The 19867-nt window shown below is 44.9% G+C and overlaps 1 protein-coding gene across 3 annotated transcripts; it reads right to left on the bottom strand.

The window, feature by feature from the left end:
• Window positions 1-1122: 1122 nt before the first annotated feature.
• On the bottom strand, window positions 1123-19518 carry PPARA (peroxisome proliferator activated receptor alpha). 3 transcript variants are annotated; one of them, XM_065887319.1, is made up of 6 exons: window positions 19288-19518; window positions 12633-12793; window positions 10887-11025; window positions 9764-9966; window positions 4329-4776; window positions 1123-1447 (listed from the first exon to the last, which is right to left on the bottom strand). In XM_065887319.1, exons 1-6 carry the CDS (start codon window positions 19493-19495, stop codon window positions 1200-1202), a joined length of 1407 nt encoding a protein of 468 aa, XP_065743391.1. In that variant the 5' UTR covers window positions 19496-19518; the 3' UTR covers window positions 1123-1199. The 3 variants fall into 3 exon arrangements, with proteins under 3 accessions (XP_065743391.1, XP_065743392.1, XP_065743393.1); XM_065887320.1 differs by having other exon boundaries at window positions 1200-1447; window positions 9779-9966; window positions 19288-19495; XM_065887321.1 differs by lacking the exons at window positions 4329-4776; window positions 9764-9966 and having other exon boundaries at window positions 1200-1447; window positions 19288-19495.
• Between the last annotated feature and the right edge of the window lie 349 nt (window positions 19519-19867).

Genomic DNA, 19867 nt, shown 5'->3' on the forward strand with positions numbered 1-19867 from the left:
AAACAGTTATTGCAAATAATGGCAAAACGACCTTACATATGTAGCTGGAAAAGGGAAAAACTCTCAAAATCTTTGTAAAAACCACCACCCTGTTGTGCTTCCTGAGATGAGTAAAACCACCGTTTCACATCCACCCCACACCCGCCCCCCGCCCCGGCCTGGCCCGTCCATTCTCCAGATGAGACCCCTGCCCCCAGGCCACATGGTAAAGTCACCTGTGCCTCGTCTTCTCCACTCCAGGGAGCAGCTACCACCAGCAAGAGTTATAAACATTAAGCCGCATGTTTAAAAAAGCAACACAGAAAAAGACCAAGGAGCTGCCTTGACAGAGGGGGCCCAGCGCAAGATTTACAAATAACTTGTCACTTTGCCCCTGGAGACGTGACCATGGCCCCCAAACAGCCTGAGTCAGTTGGTTCAGATTTGATAGGAAATGGAGGTGAGAGGAATGGGAAGCTGACATGCTTCAGAGTCTTGTCTTGTTCCTGCTGACCACGGACACTAGCTTGAAGCAGGTGGAGGATCGAGTCCAGCGGGCCCGTGAGACGTGGCTTTCCGGGATCTTCTACACAAACCTGGGAACGGGCTTTTCCACATATTAGTTACACCGTGAAAACAGCGAACCGAAACAAAACAATTGCTGCGTTTTGATAGCTTATCGAATCATTCTTTGACATTCTAAATCCTACGATTCAAAACCGGCATGTTGTCTTTCTTCAAATTCAGGAAACTTTTAAAATACCTAACCTTTGGAGACATCTAGGTTTACAGGATTATAAAAATTAAAAAGTGCTGATTAGTTTTCAAAATTATAAAGGAGCACAACAGTCAAAACGTGGTGAAAAGGGAAGACAGACCACGTATTTTGAGGTTAATTCACCAGTAAATTCCTAAGGTGACAAAGAAATCTGCATTGATTCACATCGGGTGCGTTAAATCAGACCACTGAACACCATTCTGCGTAAGTTTCCAAGTCCTGACTAATAGCTGTTTATCACCAGCATTTCTTGAAGCAGTGGTTTAAAAAAAGAAAGAAACATGGAACAGGATTCCGGTTACCTAGAGCTTATACTTTCCTTTGTCCCAGGTTCAAATGGTGACATTTGTGCAAAGTTGCGTTGCTCCCATCTCTCACTTGTAGTGCTGTCGCCTTTAAAAACGCTTGAAAAGTTTCTTTTTTTGTGTGCATTTCCAAGAAATCAGTACATATCCCTGTAAATTTCCTGCAGCAGCGGGTGCAGGGCGGCGTCGGACTCTGTCTTCTTGATCACCTGCACCAGCTGCGCATGCTCCGTGACCAGCTGCCGCAGATCTGCCATCTTTTGCAGGAGTTTTGGGAAGAGAAAGACGTCGTCGGGATGGTTGCTCTGTAAGTGAAGTTTGAGCACGTGCACGATACCCTCCTGCATTTTTTCAATGTGTCCCACATTTAGAAGGCCAGGCCGATCTATCCTCAAAAGAAAGCAGAGATGTTTGCGATTACCAGCATGCTAATACCTAATGACTGTTTTTCAGTTTGAGAAACCTTTTTTTTTTTTTTTGCGGTACGCGGGCCTCTCACTGCCGTGGCCTCTCCCGTTGCGGAGCACAGGCTCCGCACGCGCAGGCTCAGCGGCCATGGCTCACGGGCCCAGCCGCTCCGCGGCATGTGGGATCCTCCCGGACCGGGGCACGAACCCGCGTCCCCTGCATCGGCAGGCGGACTCTCAACCACTGCGCCAGCAGGGAAGCCCTTTTATTTTTTCTTTTGTTGGCGACGCCACTCAGCATGCGGGATCTTGGTTCCCCGACCAGGGATCAAACCAACGTCCCCTGCAGTGGAAGTGCAGAGTCCTATCACTAGACTGCCAGGGAATTCCCGAGAAACCAAACATTCTGATTGGACATGGCCTTTTCTTTTCACCAAAAGCTCAGCTGCCTTTAGGATGCTGTCAACTTACCTAGAAGATGGAACTAGACTTTTCCCAAGTCGCTGGGCCTGATAGGGGCAGACAGGACAAATACTCATTCCTAAATATTTCTACGACCTTAAAATGACTAGCGGCCTTACGGGGTGGCCGCTTCATTTAGGATTTATCTGATTACCACCTGTCAGGGGAAAACCTGTATGTAGAGGAGTAACTATAACACACAAACTGCTTTTGCATAATATGGAAAATGAAATTTTTCTTCCTGTGTCTTCTTAGGTGCTCGGTTTCAACAATATTTAAGGAGTGTGATTATGTTTGACTTCGGTTTTGTGGTATAAAGCACCGTTACAGGTACCTTCCAATGGAAGTCAGCTGAAAAGAAGGTGGAGTCAGGAATGAATCGGAGGATGGATACGGGAGGATGCTGAGGTAACCCAGAGAGGGGAGGTCTGAGGCTTGGTGCGGGAAGGGCGATGTGGACACCAGGTGTCCTCCCGGGGTGCCTCAGACACAGACACCAGACTTCCCGGGACAGCTCAGATCCATGCATCCTGCCCTTGTTCCAGAAAATCAGGCCCCACCCTCCATATTCAATAGGCAGGGCTCTCTCTAGAGTCCCATATGCATTACTAGGATTTTCAAAAGTGTTGCTCATCATGTGGATTTTTCTTTTTCTTTTCTTTGGTTATAAAATAATTACTAAGTTTTTAAAGAGAGAGATTTTAAAAAAAATAGTAAGTGAACCCCCCCTCATAATTTTAACCCCATCATACAGATTTCATGTATACCTCACCAGACATTTTCCTGATCTATGATTAAAATTTCTTTTATAAAACTGTCATACTACTTATAAATAGCTATGCATTGCTCTCCCCACAACACGACATCTTGAGCGTGCAAAGGACGGTGGTAGATCACATTCTGTGCTTTTTGCCAGAGCACAGGACTTCCTCCACCTGTGCCCAGCTGGACGGTCAGAAGGACGGACCTCGTGGAGCTGGGCCACCCTCCCTCAGCTCGACGTCCAGAGTCCGGGCGACTGTGGCCACAGCCTCAGTTCCGCGAGTGAGGGACTCGTGGCGGACAGCACAGCTTCAGGCAGCTTGAGGAGGCGGTGGCCCCTTCAGTCTCCCCTAAGGCTGGGTAGGGTCAGCCGAGTTTACAGTAGAGGGTTGACCTTCTTAGACCCGGGACAGGGCTATTTAAAGGAACGTGACACCGAGCCAAAAACCTGGGGACCGCAGGGCCAGCTGCCCCGTACAGAGGCCTAGATTCTCCTTCACTGGGATCCATTTCCTTTGGCAAAGCACACTTTGCAGTCACTGACTGTGAGCTACAGATAGTTTTCATTATGAAATAGCATAAATATACCAATAGAGACAGCAACCCTACTAACATCTGTATGACTTTATAGAATACTGTCTGTAATATGGATATAATATGATAATAACATAATTATAACACTGTCATCCCTTGGTATCTGTGGGGGATTGGTTGCAGGACCCCCCCGAGATGCCAAAATCCACGGATGCTCAAGTCCCATATATAAAATGGCATATAACCTACGCGCATTCTCCCGTACACTTTAAGTGATCTCTAGATTACTCGTAATACCTAACACACCTAACACAATGTAAATGCCACGTAAACGGTTGCTGGTGTGTGGTAAATTCAAGTTTCGTTTTTGGAATTTTCTGGAAATGTTTTTAATCCGCAGTCGGTTGAACCTGCAAATGCAGAACCCACAGATATGGAGGGCCGACTGTATATGATGATGTTATACACCATACGTTATAATATTATTACGATTATATCTGATATATAATAGATATTAGCTATAATAGATATAAGCACATTATAATTATTAATGATGCCTAATCTTCCATTATATTCTAAATAAACATATATTCATGTAATTACAGATAGAACATTTATACTTTACAAATGTGTTTATATATAATAACATGAAGTTTGGGATTAACATATACACACTGCTATATATAAAACAGATAATCAACATGGACCTGCTGTATAGCACAGGGAACTCTACTCAGTATTCTGTAAAAACCTAAATGGGAAAAGAATCTGAAAAAGAGTAGCTCTATGTATATGTATAACTGAATCACTTTGCTGTACACCTGAAACTAACACAACGTTGTAAACCAACTATACTCCAATATAAAATAAAAATTTTTTAAAATAAAAGCTCTGAAACAGAAAACAATAACGTATGCTATAGTATGATATGATATTGATATCATTCTCACTGAATTCTGGTTAGTGGCAATGTGGGGCTCGGACACCCTCCTCCCCTACAGTGCTGGCTCCACCCTACTCACGTCGGATTTACCACCGCCAAATTCTCTAGGTGGGAGGCTGTGATTGCCACAGCAGCAGCAGGTGAAATCAATAACTTACCTCCACAACAAATTATAGCAGCCACAAAAAGGGAAATATCACTGTCGTCCAGCTCCAGTGCATTAAACTTCATTGCAAAATCGAACTTGGGCTCCATGATATCACAAAATGGTTTTCTTAGGCTTTTTAGGAATTCACGAGTTATAAAACCATTTCCATATGCTACCAGCATCCCGTCTTTATTCATCACAGAAGACAGCATTGCAAATATGGCCTCGTAAACTCCGTATTTCAGCAAAGTGACTTGGTCGTTCAAGTCCAAGTTTGCGAACCCCGGGATGGACTTGGCGAATTCCGTGAGCTCCGTGACCGTCTCCACAGACGTGCACTGGCAGCAGTGGAAGATGCGGACCTCTGCCTCCTTGTTCTGGATGCCATTGGCCACCAACTTGGCCACGAGAGTCTTCTCGGCCATACATAACGTCTCCATGTCGTGTATGACAAAAGGCTGAAAAGAAAAACACCGGAATAAGTCGGGTGATTGGCGACAAGCTGTCTGCTTAATTATCAAGAAACTGATGAGTAGCTGCAGTATTCCAGCCACCTGTCGAGAATCAAATTATGTACAAAACACAGTCCTCATCCTTAACCTCAAAATTAGTTGGGGACAAGGAGACATTTAATAGAGGACAATATAAATCAGTAAGATAATAATCATCGGCGCCTAAAACTGGGTGGGATTTCATTGCTAAGAAAGTGAAGTTCTGGGAATTCCCTGGCGGTCCAGTGGTTAGGACTCCATGCTTCCACTGTAGGGGGCACAGTTTCGATCCCTGGTCGGGGAACTAAGATCCCGTATGCCGTGTAGCATGGCCAAAAAAAGAAAAAGTGAAGTACTGATTTTGGCAATAAAGCTAACAAGAAAGAGAATATTAGCAAAGCACTTTAACTATTTTATAATGTCCTCTAAATTCCCAAATACTGCAATAGCCAGTAATTACAATAATTCTTAATTTTGCCATTTTATGAACTTCGCAGATAATCATCATTATCCAACACTGACTGTTCAATGAATAAATTTGGCATGTAAATAAATACAAGGCAGAAAGTTGGCATTTGTGTGGAAGTAAACAAACAAGCAGTGTTAAACCCTTGCTCTTGGGGGATAAACCGGAAAGCCTTGAAGGACCCTCGTTTCCCGGTACAGGAGACTGAAATCTTCCCACCATTGCTCCATGTTCTGAGACAAATACCAAATCCCCATGGCAGCTCCCTAAATGTGGCCTTACCATTTGCATCTAAACCCACCGTTCCTGCCATTTTATAAAGATCTAGCAGAGGAAAGAAGAGATGGTTGGCCATGTTATTTGAAGCCAACGTGCTCAGAAGCGATGATGTATCTGGTGGGGCTTAGAAGAAGGGGCACAGATACCGCTGCTGGTCAAAATTTACGCCAGCTCTGTGTGCGGAGCAGAATAAATGGCAGGCTCTGAGGGATCTCTCTGATCCTTAAATGTGTTCTACAGACCAATAATGAAGTGGGCTGAGGCATTCCTTTTCAATCCCCACTGGATAAACACTGAGTGTATAAGAAGCCCAGTGATTTTAAGAATCACTTTGCCAGTGGGCAAAACACGTCACTGACAGTGCCTCTGTGCCCACGGCACGACGTGTGCCCTATTTCTGGGCTCACAAGCGCATCAGGAGGAATCACAGCACAAAGCCATCTTCTGGGAAGCTGCTGGGTATACCTGGCACAGAGGTGGGTGTGTTGGGATAATGTGATGCATTGCCTACGAAATGTTTAAACAGAATTAGAATTTGCAAGATAGTGTTGGACAAAGAAAAAAAAAAGATCTGATTTCACATCTGAGGAAAGCGAATATTTTTAAAATTATCTGTGAATGACTGAAAACATTCTGAATACAGAACTCAAAGCCCAATTTCTAACAATCTCAAGTTTGATGAAGGAAGACTAAAACTCTCTCTCTCCAAAGACTTTAAAAACAGGCCAGAACTTCCCGGTGGCGCAGTGGTTAAGAATCCACCTGCCAATGCAGGAGACGTGGGTTCAAGCCCTGGTCTATCTAGGAAAATCCCACATGCCGCAGAACAACTAAGCCCGTGCGCCACAACTGCTGAGCCTGCGCTCTAGAGCCCACAAGCCACAACTACTGAGCCTACGTGCCACAACTACTGAAGCCCACGCACCTAGAGCCCATGCTCTGCAACAAGAGAAGCCACCGCAATGAGAAGCCCGCGCACCGCAACAAAGAGTAGCCCCCGCTCACTGCAACTAGAGAAAGCCCGCACACAGCAACGAAGACCCAACACAGCCAAAAATAAATAAATAAATAAATAAATTAAAAGCAGGCCAGATTTACCACTGTTTTGAGAAAGTTTGGGGGCAGTTCTGCTTCACAGGAAGTTGGAGCTCGGATTTAAAGTATTAACGTTTATAAGATGGACCAGAAAAATGTTTTTAAAGGACAGGTGGCAGTACTCCCTCAATTTCAGAAAATATTATAAGGCCACCTTGACTTTATTCAAATCACTGGCTTTTCAAAAGTACATTCAGCAGAAATAAAGGTGTTACAAAAAAAAAAAAGAATCCTGTTGTCCAGAAAAACCCTTGAGAAACACTGAGTTAAATAAAGTTAGAGTCTACCAGAGTCTTTCATGAGTGTACACCGTGGACCTTTAAGAATGGGATTAGCATAAACAGTGGTTCCCAGTGTTTGACTGCAGAACGCTTATTATTATTATTATACTGTTGTTGTTATTTGGTAGGACATCTCTTGGACTAGCACAGACTGGCTACACAATTTGCAGGGCCCAGTGCAAAATGACAGTGTGGGGTCCCTTATTCGAAAGTGCTTACGAATTTCAAGACAGCGACAGAGCATTAAACGTCAGCACAAGGCCCTCTAAGCAGGGGCGTTGTGAAACTGGACACACGCCCAGGACGCTGGCCCTGGACTATTTTTATGTGGAACATTCTCTCATAAACGGAGACTTCAATGGTAAGAAATATTTCATTTCATTTGTATAAAATTATCGCCTGGATTTTAAAAGGCAGGCCTCATGAACAGGCAAAATTAGAAACGATCTGAATTCAAAACAAGTGCTAACATTTAAAAAACCACGTTTATTACAGCCAAAGAGATGTTATAGAGTGACACCCTTGAAAGTTTGCCAGACTTTACTGAGAAACATTCTTGATTAGACTATTTTAAAAATCCAGAAGCTTATATTTAACTTTGGAATATTTTCTTTATCCTCAAGCTTGACTATGAATATATCTGACGTTACGGGTGGTCATTTCAAATCAGTGAAGCACACTTTAAAGCTTTTAAACGGCACGAGGCAGAAAGCTGCCCATTTTCCCCCAAAATCACTCCACGCCAGGACCAGAAGTCTCCCCTAACTGATATATATCTCCCTCGCTCACACCTGACACTGTTCTATGTGCGTTAATGATGTTATAAGAATTCATCTCCAAAACACATCGAAACAGCATTTTCTATGAAAAGTTCGGCAGCAGCATCTTTTCGGAGAAATTTAATTGTGACTTATTGGTAGAATTGCTTTGGATGAAGTGCTCTAATAAGCTTTTGGGTAGGTTTTACTACACACTTCTAGATATAGTACAAAATAGTATGTTTTTCAAGCTACTGACAAGTTATAGGTATAATATTTCAATATAACACAGCAGGCCAAACCCCACGGTGTGGTGTGAGGGGGCTGCCATTCCAGGATGCCGCCCCTCCCGGCAGCTCTGTCTCTGACCCAGCACAGATGGAGCAGAGACTGTGGCCCCAAGCTGGATGCTCCAAGCTCTGGGGCGCACTGGGCTGGGCGGGGAGGTAGGAGGAGGGCCATGCTTCGACATACAGAGGAAATGGGGTGGGAAGTGAACCCAGCTTGGAGCAAACAGTGCTGTCAAAGGCAGTGGCTGGCCCTGGACACTCCCTTTCAAACTGGTACCCGCGATGCTCTGCTTCGGAGGTGGGCAGAAGCAAGCAGTTGACAGCAATACCCCGAATTCTGTTTTTCCTATCCAGTGAAGCCCAGTGCTGGACTATGGGTCTGCCATTTATTTCCTTAAGACCAAAAGACAGATTCCTCTCCCAGAGTAACTGTGTGATGGCCCTCAACGGTCCAGATTTCAACTCTGGCCGCGGGTGATGGGTTCCTTCTTAGAGTGCGTGGATCTCAGTGGGGTGTGAGAAGGATACTCCATGGAAATCAAGTTAACATTAAACAAGAGTGTTTGGTTCTGAGTCAAGATGACTTTTAAGTTTGCTTTGCTTTGCATTCTGAAAACCCAAGGGAGATGTAGAAGAACTCAGCAAGATCTAAAAGGATTCCAGGAGATCAAAAATTTGGGTTGCTTTAATTTGGGGCTATACGAATCATTTCCAGGATAGAAATTCAAAGGTAAAAGATTACTTTGCTTTTACCCTTGTGATCTGGAAAGGGTTAGGGTGGAGTTTCTTCGAGCCTCCGGGGCCGCCCAGCATGGGTGTGGCTTTATGATTTCACAAGAGTTTGCTTGAACCCTCCTAAAGTACCTCAGCCTATTGAATTGGAAAATTCACTGAAGAATGAAAAGACTCGGTAACAAAGAGGTTTGGTTTGTTCATGAAAGTAAGTAGCTTGTGAGATGCTTTATTTTCCTGTGACTGAAAATTCCAGCTTGTAATTCCCAATAAAGATGGCTTCAAGCTACTCATTAGTACAAATCAAACCTGTTTCACCACTCTCATAGGAGAAAGGCAAAACGTCTTTATTCGCCAACCTTGGGCCATCCCCCTCTTTGAAGGTAGCTCTGAGATTGGGCCTGTAATGGAGACAAAGGCTTAGCTAACTGTGGGGTGGGTACAGGGTGGAATCAGGCAGGGGAGGCGAAGTGTAGGCGTCCACAAGGGGCAATCTTAGTTGCTACCGAGAAGGTCCAGAACCGTCCAAAAAGACAATAAAGTTTCTGTAAACAAAGGACACTTTCTAAGCCCCGAGATGTCATTTCCTTCTCATTGGAGAAAAAGAAGGTGGGCAGGGGGTAGGAAGGGGGAGGTCGGAGAGGAGAAGGTAGTTTTAGGGGAAAGGATGTGAGAGCACACTTTGAGTGGGAAGTGAATAGTTTCATTTTCTGGCATTAAAATAGGGATTAAAACAAAATCACTTAAGAAGCAACCCTAGAATCTGGTAAACTATTAACCAGACTTTCTGAGTGCATTAATTACAGAGTCATTATAAGAACTTGGTTGCTAGGAGCTTTGAGGTGGATCAAATGGGATGGGAGTTGCTGTTGGGCTACGTTTTATAGTCTCTGAAGGAAATGTTTCCATTGCATCGTCTCCCGTTTGCGTTGGGGATAAATATGATTTTCTCAGCATTTAGGACGTACTTCCTCAATTCTCCTCCTCGCCTCTAGCTGACGTGTCGCCAAAGAAGCACTTCAGACTCTGATAACGAGCAGCAGAGCCACCTACCGGATTGTTGCTGGCCTTTCCCGCGAGGATGACCCGGGCCTTAACCTTGTTCATGTTGAAGTTCTTCAAGTAGGCCTCGTAAATCCTCTTGGCGAGAGATTTGAGATCTGCGGTTTCAGAATTTTCTAGGTCATGTTCACATGTAAGGATTTCTGCTTTCAATTTTGCTTTTTCCGATCTTGGCATTCGTCCGAAACGAATCGCTGGGGGTCGGAGGGGAGAAACGGAAGAACGGAGAACACAGAGAAATGAACAACGAAACACGGCACGAGGACTAACGGCTGGACGAAAGGTTCACACCACGGGTTAGACTGTGAGCAAACATGCATGGGTAAGTTACCATCCACTTCTCAGCACTATTCAGCTTTCTCCCTTGGAGAGATGAAAATAAACCTCAAACCCCATATATCCTGGACTTTTAAAAAAGCTTGAAATTAAAGGTGGCACCATGACTCACTTTATCAGTAGGATGGGCTTAAGGTCACTTCAGGTACATAATTGAGCCTTTTGGTTAAGGAGATGAAAGTGAGCCTTAGAAGGAGTTAACATAGTACCTTTTCTTTTTACCAGAAGGTAGACATGCAACTCTTACGAACACATTATTTTAAATTCACTTTCCTGTAGTAATTGGCAAATTCTAAAATAAGAGTATGGGGACTGCCCTGGTGGTCCAGTGGTTAGGACTCTGAGCTTCCACTGCAGGGGACCCAGGTTCAATCCCTGGTCGGGGAACTAAGATCCCGAGAGCCGAGCAGCACGGCCAAAACAAAACAAAAAAATAATAAGAGTAGGATTGAATATAATTAAATTCATAATATGGTAAAATGTTTGAAATGGCACATGCTTCATGCATGTGATATGAACATTAAGACATCCCCGTGGTTTCCAATGGGTTTCAAAATCTTCTATCAAAGTTGTACCATCTGAAGTTTCTAACAGTATTTCCAAGGGTTCTACTGGATCTCTGTCATCTGAGGCGTATTTTTCTTAGGCTCTCATGTTACAAAATGACCCGAGCATTAAATGCTGCAGCACATTCATTCAAAATACAGTCTGTTCTGACCCGATAAGGGGGGTAAACTGAGGCACGGGTGGGGAAAATGCGATAGACAACCTTACCTACCATTATGGGACATCCCAACTGAAAGGCACTTGTGAAAACGACAATACTGGCACTTATTCCGGTTCTTTTTCTGAATCTTGCAGCTACGGTCACATGTGTCATATGCCAGCTTAAGCCGAATAGTTCTCCGAAAGAAACCCTGCGGAATGAGATACGGTTTATTAAAGAATACGGGCCACTGAGGAATCAGTGTCATTCCTTTATTCACGTTTCCTGTTGCTCATTTATTGTCTTTTTTTTTTTTTTTTTTTTTTGTGGTACGCGGGCCTCTCACCGCTGTGGCCTCTCCCGTTGCGGAGCGCAGGCTCCGGACGACGCGCAGGCTCAGCGGCCATGGCTCACGGGCCCAGCCGCTCCGCGGCATGTGGGATCTTCCCGGACCGGGGCACGAACCCGCGTCCCCTGCATCGGCAGGCAGACTCTCAACCACTGCGCCACCAGGGAAGCCCCTATTGTCTTTTTTTAAATGAACGAAATGTAGAGAAACAGTTCATCTAGAAAGTCTGATGTAATTGGGGCAAATTAGAAATTTGAAATTTCATTACATGTAAAATGAAAAACAATAAAATGAGGCAAAAGTCAAAGTAATTTCAACACGTCCTCACCTGGCCTGGGAAGACACAATCACAGTCTCCTAAAGAGTGACTCTGCCTTGCTAAGATTTATACAAATGTGACTTTCTCTTCTGAGGACATTCCATATTTGTGACTAAAAAGTTCTAAGAATTTTTGTAAGAGAATATTAACTCTCTAGAGGACAAAGATTATATAATAAAAGGAAGCCAGCTGGTTGTAAACGATTTTCTCTTTATAAAAGCATCTTAGGGACTTCTCTGGCGGTCCAGTGGTTAGGACTTAGCGCTTCCACTGCAGGGGGCATGGGTTTCATCCCTGGTGGGGGAACTAAGATCGCGTGTGCCGCGTGCTAAGGCGCGACCAAAACAAAACAAAAACAAAAAACAAACCAATAAAAATATCTTAAACTTTACTTTAGTAAAGAACCAACTTTACTATTTAGTTCATAAAAAAACAAAAGTAAAGAAAGGTGACTAACCATGGCCCTGCAGAAAAGGCCACTTTGCAAGTAGTTTTTTTCAAGGTATGTGGTTGGCAAATTGTGAAGGGTTTATATTTACACTGGGCTCTTTCCTCTTTGCTTTCCGGTCATCCTTCCGTAGTTCTGCTGGAGGACACGGCCTGACCCCCTGCACTGCGGGCCCTGGGTCACCTATGGTTAGAGGTCCAGCTGAGCTGGCACAAGAATAAGGATATACACAAGGGTGCTCGTGGTTCGGGTGGACAGGCCCCCGACGTGCAGGAAGGGGCTGCTGGGGGATCCTGAGCAGCTGGGAGGACACAGCCGTGGGCCTGGTCGTCGCCCAGCACGTGCTGCAGGGTCCTGACATCTCGGATGGTCGTGAGAACCCTCGCCCTCCGTGACCTTCTGATGAGGGTGGAGAGAGAAAGTGGACAAAACTCTCTGACCTCGCATCCAAATGAAGGGAGCATCTTTAATGTGGTTTATTTTCTGTTAAAGAACACACTCTCTACGTCACTTACAAAGAACAGCCCAGCAATATGCCATAGACTTTCCAAAGAGAGAAAGGAATGTGTTACGTGGGTCAGTTTCTGATCTACAACTTGAGCAGACCCTTCTTAGTAGTGACAAACATTTGTGTATAAAATAAAAGGAACCACACGTAGTCCCCGAAAGGCCACCTTTCTCCCCATCCAGGGTCCACCATACCTTGCAGCCTTCACATGCGTGAACTCCGTAATGGTAGCCCGAGGCTTTGTCCCCACAGATCCTACACTCGATGTTCAGTGCTACACTGGACGATTCCTCGGCGCTGCCAGGAACCACAGGGTAAGAGATGGACGAGGGACTCGAGGCTGGTGAGAGGGTGTCTAGGAACACAAGGGGAAGATTTACGAATATTCACGGCCTCGCCATCCGATGTCGAAACCAGCTTTCTGAGGACCTGAGTTCACGGGTGAGGCATTTAGTGGGGAGGCATCAGCTGGTGGGCAGGGCTCCCATGCTGCATCCACCCTGGCCTGGCCCTTGCACACCCTCTGTGCTCCCACAGTGACCACGTCGCCAGCATCCCCGCAGCTCCCACCCAAGGGGCTCCCCAACTGAGAAACAACTTTACTTTTTAATCCATAAAAAACAAAACAAAATGGACTAAACCGTGGCCCTGCAGAAAAGGCCACTTTGCAAGTCGCCTTATTCACACAAATGTTTACAGCAGCTTTATTCCTTTTTTTTGGGGGGGGGCGGGGGCGGCTATTTTATTAACATTTAAATGTCACCAACAATGAGCTCAAGTATATGCCAGCCACATGCTCAGATTTTTTTTTTTTTAATAAATTTATTTATTTATTTTTGGCCGCGTTGGGTCTTGTTGCTGCGTGCAGGCTTTCTCTAGTTGCGGCGAGCGGGGGCTGCTCTTCGTTGCGGTGCACGGGCTTCTCATTGCGGTGGCTTCTCTTGTTGGGGAGCACGGGCTCTAGGCCCATGGGCTTTGGTAGTTGCAGCACGCGGGCTCAGTAGTTGTGGCACACGGTCTTAGTCGCTCCTGCGACATGCTCAGATTTTTGACACAAAGATAAAATGGACAGACAGCTTTAAGGGTGCAGTGTACTTAACATTACACAATATAGTCAACAGTTAGACAATGTAGGGGGTGGTATAACTATACACTACAAGTATAGTGACAAGCCCTGGAACTGGAGGAAAAACCCGCCATTCAGGACTGAGCAGCGTTCCTTGCAGGAGCTTTATTATTCTTAGTTGCCAAAAATCGACATGTCCTACACAGAACTCATTGCTTTCTTTGCGTCCTCGCTTCCAGCCCTTTTGTAATTGTTAACTCAGTAAATGGCATCAGAATATAGAATAAAAATCCATGTGGGCAACACAAAAGTACAATCCATGAAAGAAAAAAAAAGAAGCTGGACTTTCTTTTTTTTTTGCAGTACGCGGGCCTCTCACCGTTGTGGCCTCTCCCGTTGCGGAGCACAGGCTCCGGACGCGCAGGCTCAGCGGCCATGGCTCACGGGCCCAGCCGCTCCATGGCATGTGGGATCTTCCCGGACCGGGGCACGAACCTGTGTCCCCTGTGTCGGCAGGCGGACTCTCAACCACTGTGCCACCAGGGAAGCCCTGTGTCGTATTTTAGATTCTACATATAAGTGGTATCATATGATACTTGTCTTTCTCTGACTTACATCACTTAGTGTGATAATCTCTAGGTCCATCTATGTTGCTGCAAATGGCATTATTTCATTCTTTTTAATGACTGAGTAATATTCCATTATATATATATATACCATGTCTTCTTTATCCATTCCTCGTCAATGGAAATTTAGGTTGGTTCCATGTCTTAGCTATTGTAAATAGTGCTTTAGCAGCTTTATTCTTTTTTTTGGCTGTGGCATGTGGCCTGTGAGATCTTAGTTCCCCGACCAGGGATTGAACCCAGGTTCTCGGCAGTGAAAGCACAGAGTCCTAACCACTGGACCGCTGGGGGAATTCCCCAGCAGCATTATTCTTAATTGCCAAAAATCAGAAGCAACCAAGATGCTTCAACAGGTGAGGCCAATCCCCAAAGGCTACAACCTGTATGAGTCTTAATATCCGACATTTGTGGAAAGGCAGAAATAGAGCAGTGGTTAAAAAAAAAAAAAAATCATCGGCTGGAGTAGGGGTGGGGGAGGCAGGGTTGAGTAGGTGAAGCCCAGTGGCTTTTTGGACGTGGTGAAACTATTCACATGAAAATGTCATGGTGAATACAGGACACAATGCACTTGTCAAAATCCACAGAAGTTTACAGTACAGAGTGAATTTAAACGTGTGCAAATGAACAAAAAAAAAAAAAACTGAGGAGGTCCAGAGATTCCAGGATGGCACACAGAATGTGATGAAACGATCTATATCACAAATGTAAGAAACATTTGTAGGAAACCTCGCTGAAGATATTCGTGTAAGTGACCTCGGAAACGAATGGAGTCTGTGAGACCAAAGGCAAAAGAACTGCCCCTGGACACTGTCCCCAGCCGATAAAGTTGTTTTCCACAGGGCTTTGGGTGAGCAGTTCTGATGCCACCGCACTGGAAATGAACAACTAATTGTTCATTTAATGATGGTGACTGAATGGATGGCTGGGCCAGGTCTCTCACTGCTGGAGTGTGAGCTCATTGATAAAGCGACAGGAGGAGGCTAAAGTGGTCCATGTGGTGGTGGATTAGAGGTGCAGACGTCTGTTTGAACTCACGTTTACCCTGACCTTGAGAGAGACAGCTATATACAGACGTGTACATACATGCGTTAGTATGTACACATGTATGTCTCTGCTCTATCAGCTGAGAGAGCCTAAAAGAAAAGATACTCCAGGGGATTCCCCTGCGGTCCAGCAGTTAGGACTCCGCACTTTCACCGCCGAGGGCACGGGTTCAATCCCTGGTCGGGGAACTAAGATCCCACACGCCGCTTGGTGCGACCAAAAAGAAAAAAAAAAAAAAGATATTCCAATAGCAACCTGAAATGCTTAGAGGGAACAGTGTACTGAGGGCTAAGAGGCAGTCCCGTGACCACCACTCACGGCGGAAAGATCTCAGAATCCTTGGGGCACTGGCTAAAATACTCAAAAGGGTTTTGCCTCTGAATTGGGGCAAAATTACTTCTAGAATCAACACTGCTCTGGTTCCGTCTAACAAAGCTTAACCACAGGACCTGAAAGGCTCAACATTTTCCACGTAACTTAACTGCATTTCAGAATAAAACTCAAGAATATTTGTGTAAATACAAAATTCTCCATCATCAACAAAGTTCACAATGGATGGTATCTGATAACAAACTGTAAAACATGCGACGAGGCAGAAAAGCATGACCCGTTCCACTCCTGTCTACCCGCGAGAAGTGAAAGCACTGTTTACACAGAGGTGTGTACACGAGCTTTCCCGGCAGCTTTATCTGTAACAGCCAGACCCGGAAACAATCGGATGCTCGTCAATAGCGTGGATAACCTGTGGCAAATCCATACAGTGGATTTTAGAAAATGAACTGTCAGTAGATGCTACCAACACAGATGAATCTCAAAATAATTTTGCTAAGTGAAAGGAGTCAGACTAAAAAGAGTACATACTATATGATTCCATTTATATACAATTCTAGGAAATACAAACGGATGGATGATAGAAAGCAGCAGAGCAGTGGTACCTGGGGAGGGAGAGAGGCATGAGGGTGGGGAAGAGGGATTACAAAAGGGCACACGTAAACTTTGGGGTGAGGGCTCTGGAATTTGTGCTGTTGGTTTCACAAGTCTGTGCGTGTGCGTGCGTGTGTGTGTGTACATCCAATTGCACACTTTAAATATGTGAAGTTTTTTTATGTCAGCAAAGCTGCTAAGAGAAATTGGGGGGTGGGGTGAGAAAGATAGATGGGCTGAGTAAGCAGCCTCACCCATCTGGTCTCCCAAGGAGTCAAGTTTAAACTGAATGCGTTTTATAGACGGTCCTCCCATATTTGCAATTTACATAACTTAAAAATATCACCCAAGGGGGCCATTACATACAAAGATGAAAAATCTAGTTTACAAATAAGCAATTGTTTTATCTCTCAAATCAATTGGAAACAATAACAATGAAAAGCCTGGAAAGGAGACAAAGCAAGATTTTGAGAATTCTGAGATGATTCCAAACGGCCAAAAGGATTAACGAACACAGTAAGGAGAACCGAAGCGAAATAAAAATGGACGATCACACACCCACCCCCTTAACGGCCAGGGGCCAAAGGTCAAGGATGTGTGTCTAGTACACTGCAGTGCAGTCACTTTTTGTAAGTTCCCTTTTTTTTTTCTTTTTGTCCTAGTGCAGACCCCATCACAAACAACGGCACAGTGCAGACCCACGTACATGTCCCCTTTTAAACAGCGCCCGTCCCCAGTGGGCTTGCTGGATTTAGAGCTCGTGCACTTTCAGCCACTCTCTCCACGCACACGGGTTTATCACTGAACTTGGCTGCCAGCGGAGTACAAATGCTCCCTTTCCCACCGTCACCAAGGTCAGTGCACAGTCGTGAAAATCATCTTCCTGGAGTGGGAAGACGTGAACAGATGGTCGGGGAAACATGCTCCAGACCGAGGTCGTGACACAAGAGGGCCCACGGAGGGGGAAGAACACAGAGACCTTATATCGACGCTGCAGGGAGGACCTTCTCGATTCCCCAAGAGAGCCTGCCCAGTCCGAGCTCGGAGCTCAAAACCACACACACACACCTCCTGGCCAGTCCAAACCCAACTCCTCCAGTCCCAGCCAAGACCCACTTCTTTTAAGGCCTGTGTTTCCTTATTAATTTTCTGTCTGGAAGGTCTGTCCATTGGTGTAAGTGGGGTGTTAAAGTCCCCCACTATTACTGTGTTACTGTCGATTTCCCCTTTTATGGCTGTTCGCATTTACTTCATATATTGAGGTGCTCCTACACTGGGTGCATATATATTTATAATTGTTATATCTTCTTCTTGGATTGTTCCCTTGATCATTATGTAGCATCGTTCCTTGTCTCCTGTAAAAGTCTTTATTTTAAAGTCTATTTTGGGGTTTCTCTGGTGGCACAGTGGTTGGGAGTCTGCCTGCCATTGCAGGGGACACGGGTTTGAGCCCTGGTCCGGGAAGATCCCACATGCTGCAGAGCAACTAAGCCCGTGCACCACAACTAGTAAGCCTGCGCTCTAGAGCCCGCGGGCCACAACTACTGAGGCCGCGCGCCACAGCTACTGAAGCCCGTGCACCTAGAGCCCATGCTCCGCAACAAGAGAAGCCACCGCAATGAGAAGCCCGCGCACCGCCAGGAAGAGTAGCCCCCGCTCGCCGCAACTGGAGAAAGCCGGCACACAGCCACGAAGACCCAACACAGCCAAAAATAAATAAATAAAAATAAATTTTTTAAAAATTTAAAAATAAAGTCTAGTTTGTCTGATCCAAAACCCACTTCTGCCAAGAAGTACGGTGGAGTCAAGTCCACCCCAGACAGGGCTTCCTTTAAATCAAGGTACAATTTACACCACATTATACCGGGGTGGCTTAAACGTTGCCCAGAAAGATGAACGGTGCATTGATTTCCTCCTTCACAGCAAGGTGGCCTGAGCAGACCCCGTGTTTTATTTCTTTGTATCCGCACTGGCTGATGCCTCATGTAGTTTTTTTTCCTACTGTGTCACCATCTTGAAATTTATTTTTTCGGTTTTACTATTTTTTTAATTGAAGTAGAGTTGATTTACGATGTTGTGTTAGTTTCTGCTGTACAGCAAAGTGATTCAGTTAGACATACACATACATTCCTTTTTTAAATATTCTTTTCCATTATGGCTTATCATAGGATATTGAATATAGTTCTCTGTGCTATACAGGAGGACCTTGCTGTGCATCCATTCTGTATATAAAAGCTTACAAGGGAGTAGACAGAGGGTTCGTATACATTTCCAGATAAAAGAGAGTGATTTTTATTACAGTAGGAGTCTCTGCTTTAAAGAAATATAAACTCACAGCATTTAAAAAATGCAGCTGACTGCTGAATTTCAAGCATTATGTGATTTACATACAGCTTTTAAAAAGAAGGCATACTTGTTGGTTATTTATTTTATTTTATTATTTTTTTATTTTTTTGTAGTACGCGGGCCTCTCACTGTTGTGGCCTCTCCCGTTGCGGAGCACAGGCTCCGGACGCGCAGGCTCAGTGGCCATGGCTCACGGGCCCAGCCGCTCCGTGGCATGTGGGATCTTCCCGGACCGGGGCACGAACCCATATCCCCTGCATCGGCAGGCCGACTCCCAACCACTGCGCCACCAGGGAAGCCGGTTATTTATTTTAAATATAGCAGTGTGTACATGGCAATCCCAAACTCCCTAACTATTCCTCCCCGCCAGGTAAACGTATTTAACATAAATAACCAACAGGGACAAAAAATTAAAAAAAAATCAGTCACCCAGGATGCATTCAAAGATTTGCCCACAGGGAGGTGTGTCACAGAGCTGTTCATCACAGTGAAAAATTACACACAGGCTGCTCAGGTAAGTTACATGCAAGAGATTACTTTTTTTTTTATATTATATTTTCATGTGAAAAATCAAATGAGCTACACATTTATGGTGTGTGCACTCTTATGTGTATATTATACTTCAATAAAAAGTTTATCCAAAAAAAAACAAAAAAAGAAGGCATACTATGATATGCGAGACACGCCTGGAAAGTTTCAAGGCCCAGTGGCACTGCGTGTCGTGCTTTTACGCACCTAAAGATTTTAACGCGGAGAGATGTGTCTTCTCCAGGTAAAGAGAACAGCTTTCTCTGTGGAAAAAAACGTTTCCAGATAAAGCTTTCTAGGAAGTAGCACACTTACCTGTAATAACGGAGCCATCTGATCCTGGACCACTTCCTAAATACTGGTATTCTGTAAAACTAAAGCTTCCAGAACTGTCCTCACCAATGGACTGAGAAATATCTTGAATGGTTCCCATTTCTTGTAGGAATTCTTCAGAGAGTGGGCTTTCCAGATCATCAGCCTCGAGGGGGGAGAGGGGACCAATCGGGCTCTCTGTGTCCACCATCTCGAATGGATGGAGCTGGTCCCACTGCCGGGCTCCACGTTCCTGGGAGGAGAGAGAAGTCATGGGTGAAGTGGACATAGCAGAACACTGGTTTTCCTTGAACAAAAACATCATTTATCAGCAGAGACACTCCTGAACTCACAATCTAAACAGTAACATGGTTGGCCACCTTACCTCTGCTTGACTCTTGACGAGCTCATTAAGAAAATGGAAATCTTTATTACTCTTTTTTATTTTGGCCGAGCAGCTTGCAGGATCTCAGTTTCCCGAGCAGGGATTAAACCCAGACCCCTGCAGTGAAAGGCACTAGACCACCAGGGAACTCCCAAGAAAATGAAGATCTCTAAACAAGAACATGTCTCAGGAGCCAGA

Source organism: Phocoena phocoena, chromosome 11 (genome assembly GCF_963924675.1).
Source record: "Phocoena phocoena chromosome 11, mPhoPho1.1, whole genome shotgun sequence".
Taxonomy (NCBI): Eukaryota; Metazoa; Chordata; class Mammalia; order Artiodactyla; family Phocoenidae; genus Phocoena; species Phocoena phocoena.

Coding starts and splice junctions, on each gene's coding strand:
- PPARA (XM_065887319.1), bottom strand. CDS start 19,495: ATGGTGGACACAGAGAGCCCGATTGGTCCCCTCTCCCCCCTCGAGGCT. Junction 9,967..10,886: donor AGTTGGGATGTCCCATAATG/GTAGGTAAGGTT, acceptor TCCGACCCCCAG/CGATTCGTTTCGGACGAATG. Junction 4,777..9,763: donor GAAAGGCCAGCAACAATCCG/GTAGGTGGCTCT, acceptor TTTTCTTTTCAG/CCTTTTGTCATACACGACAT.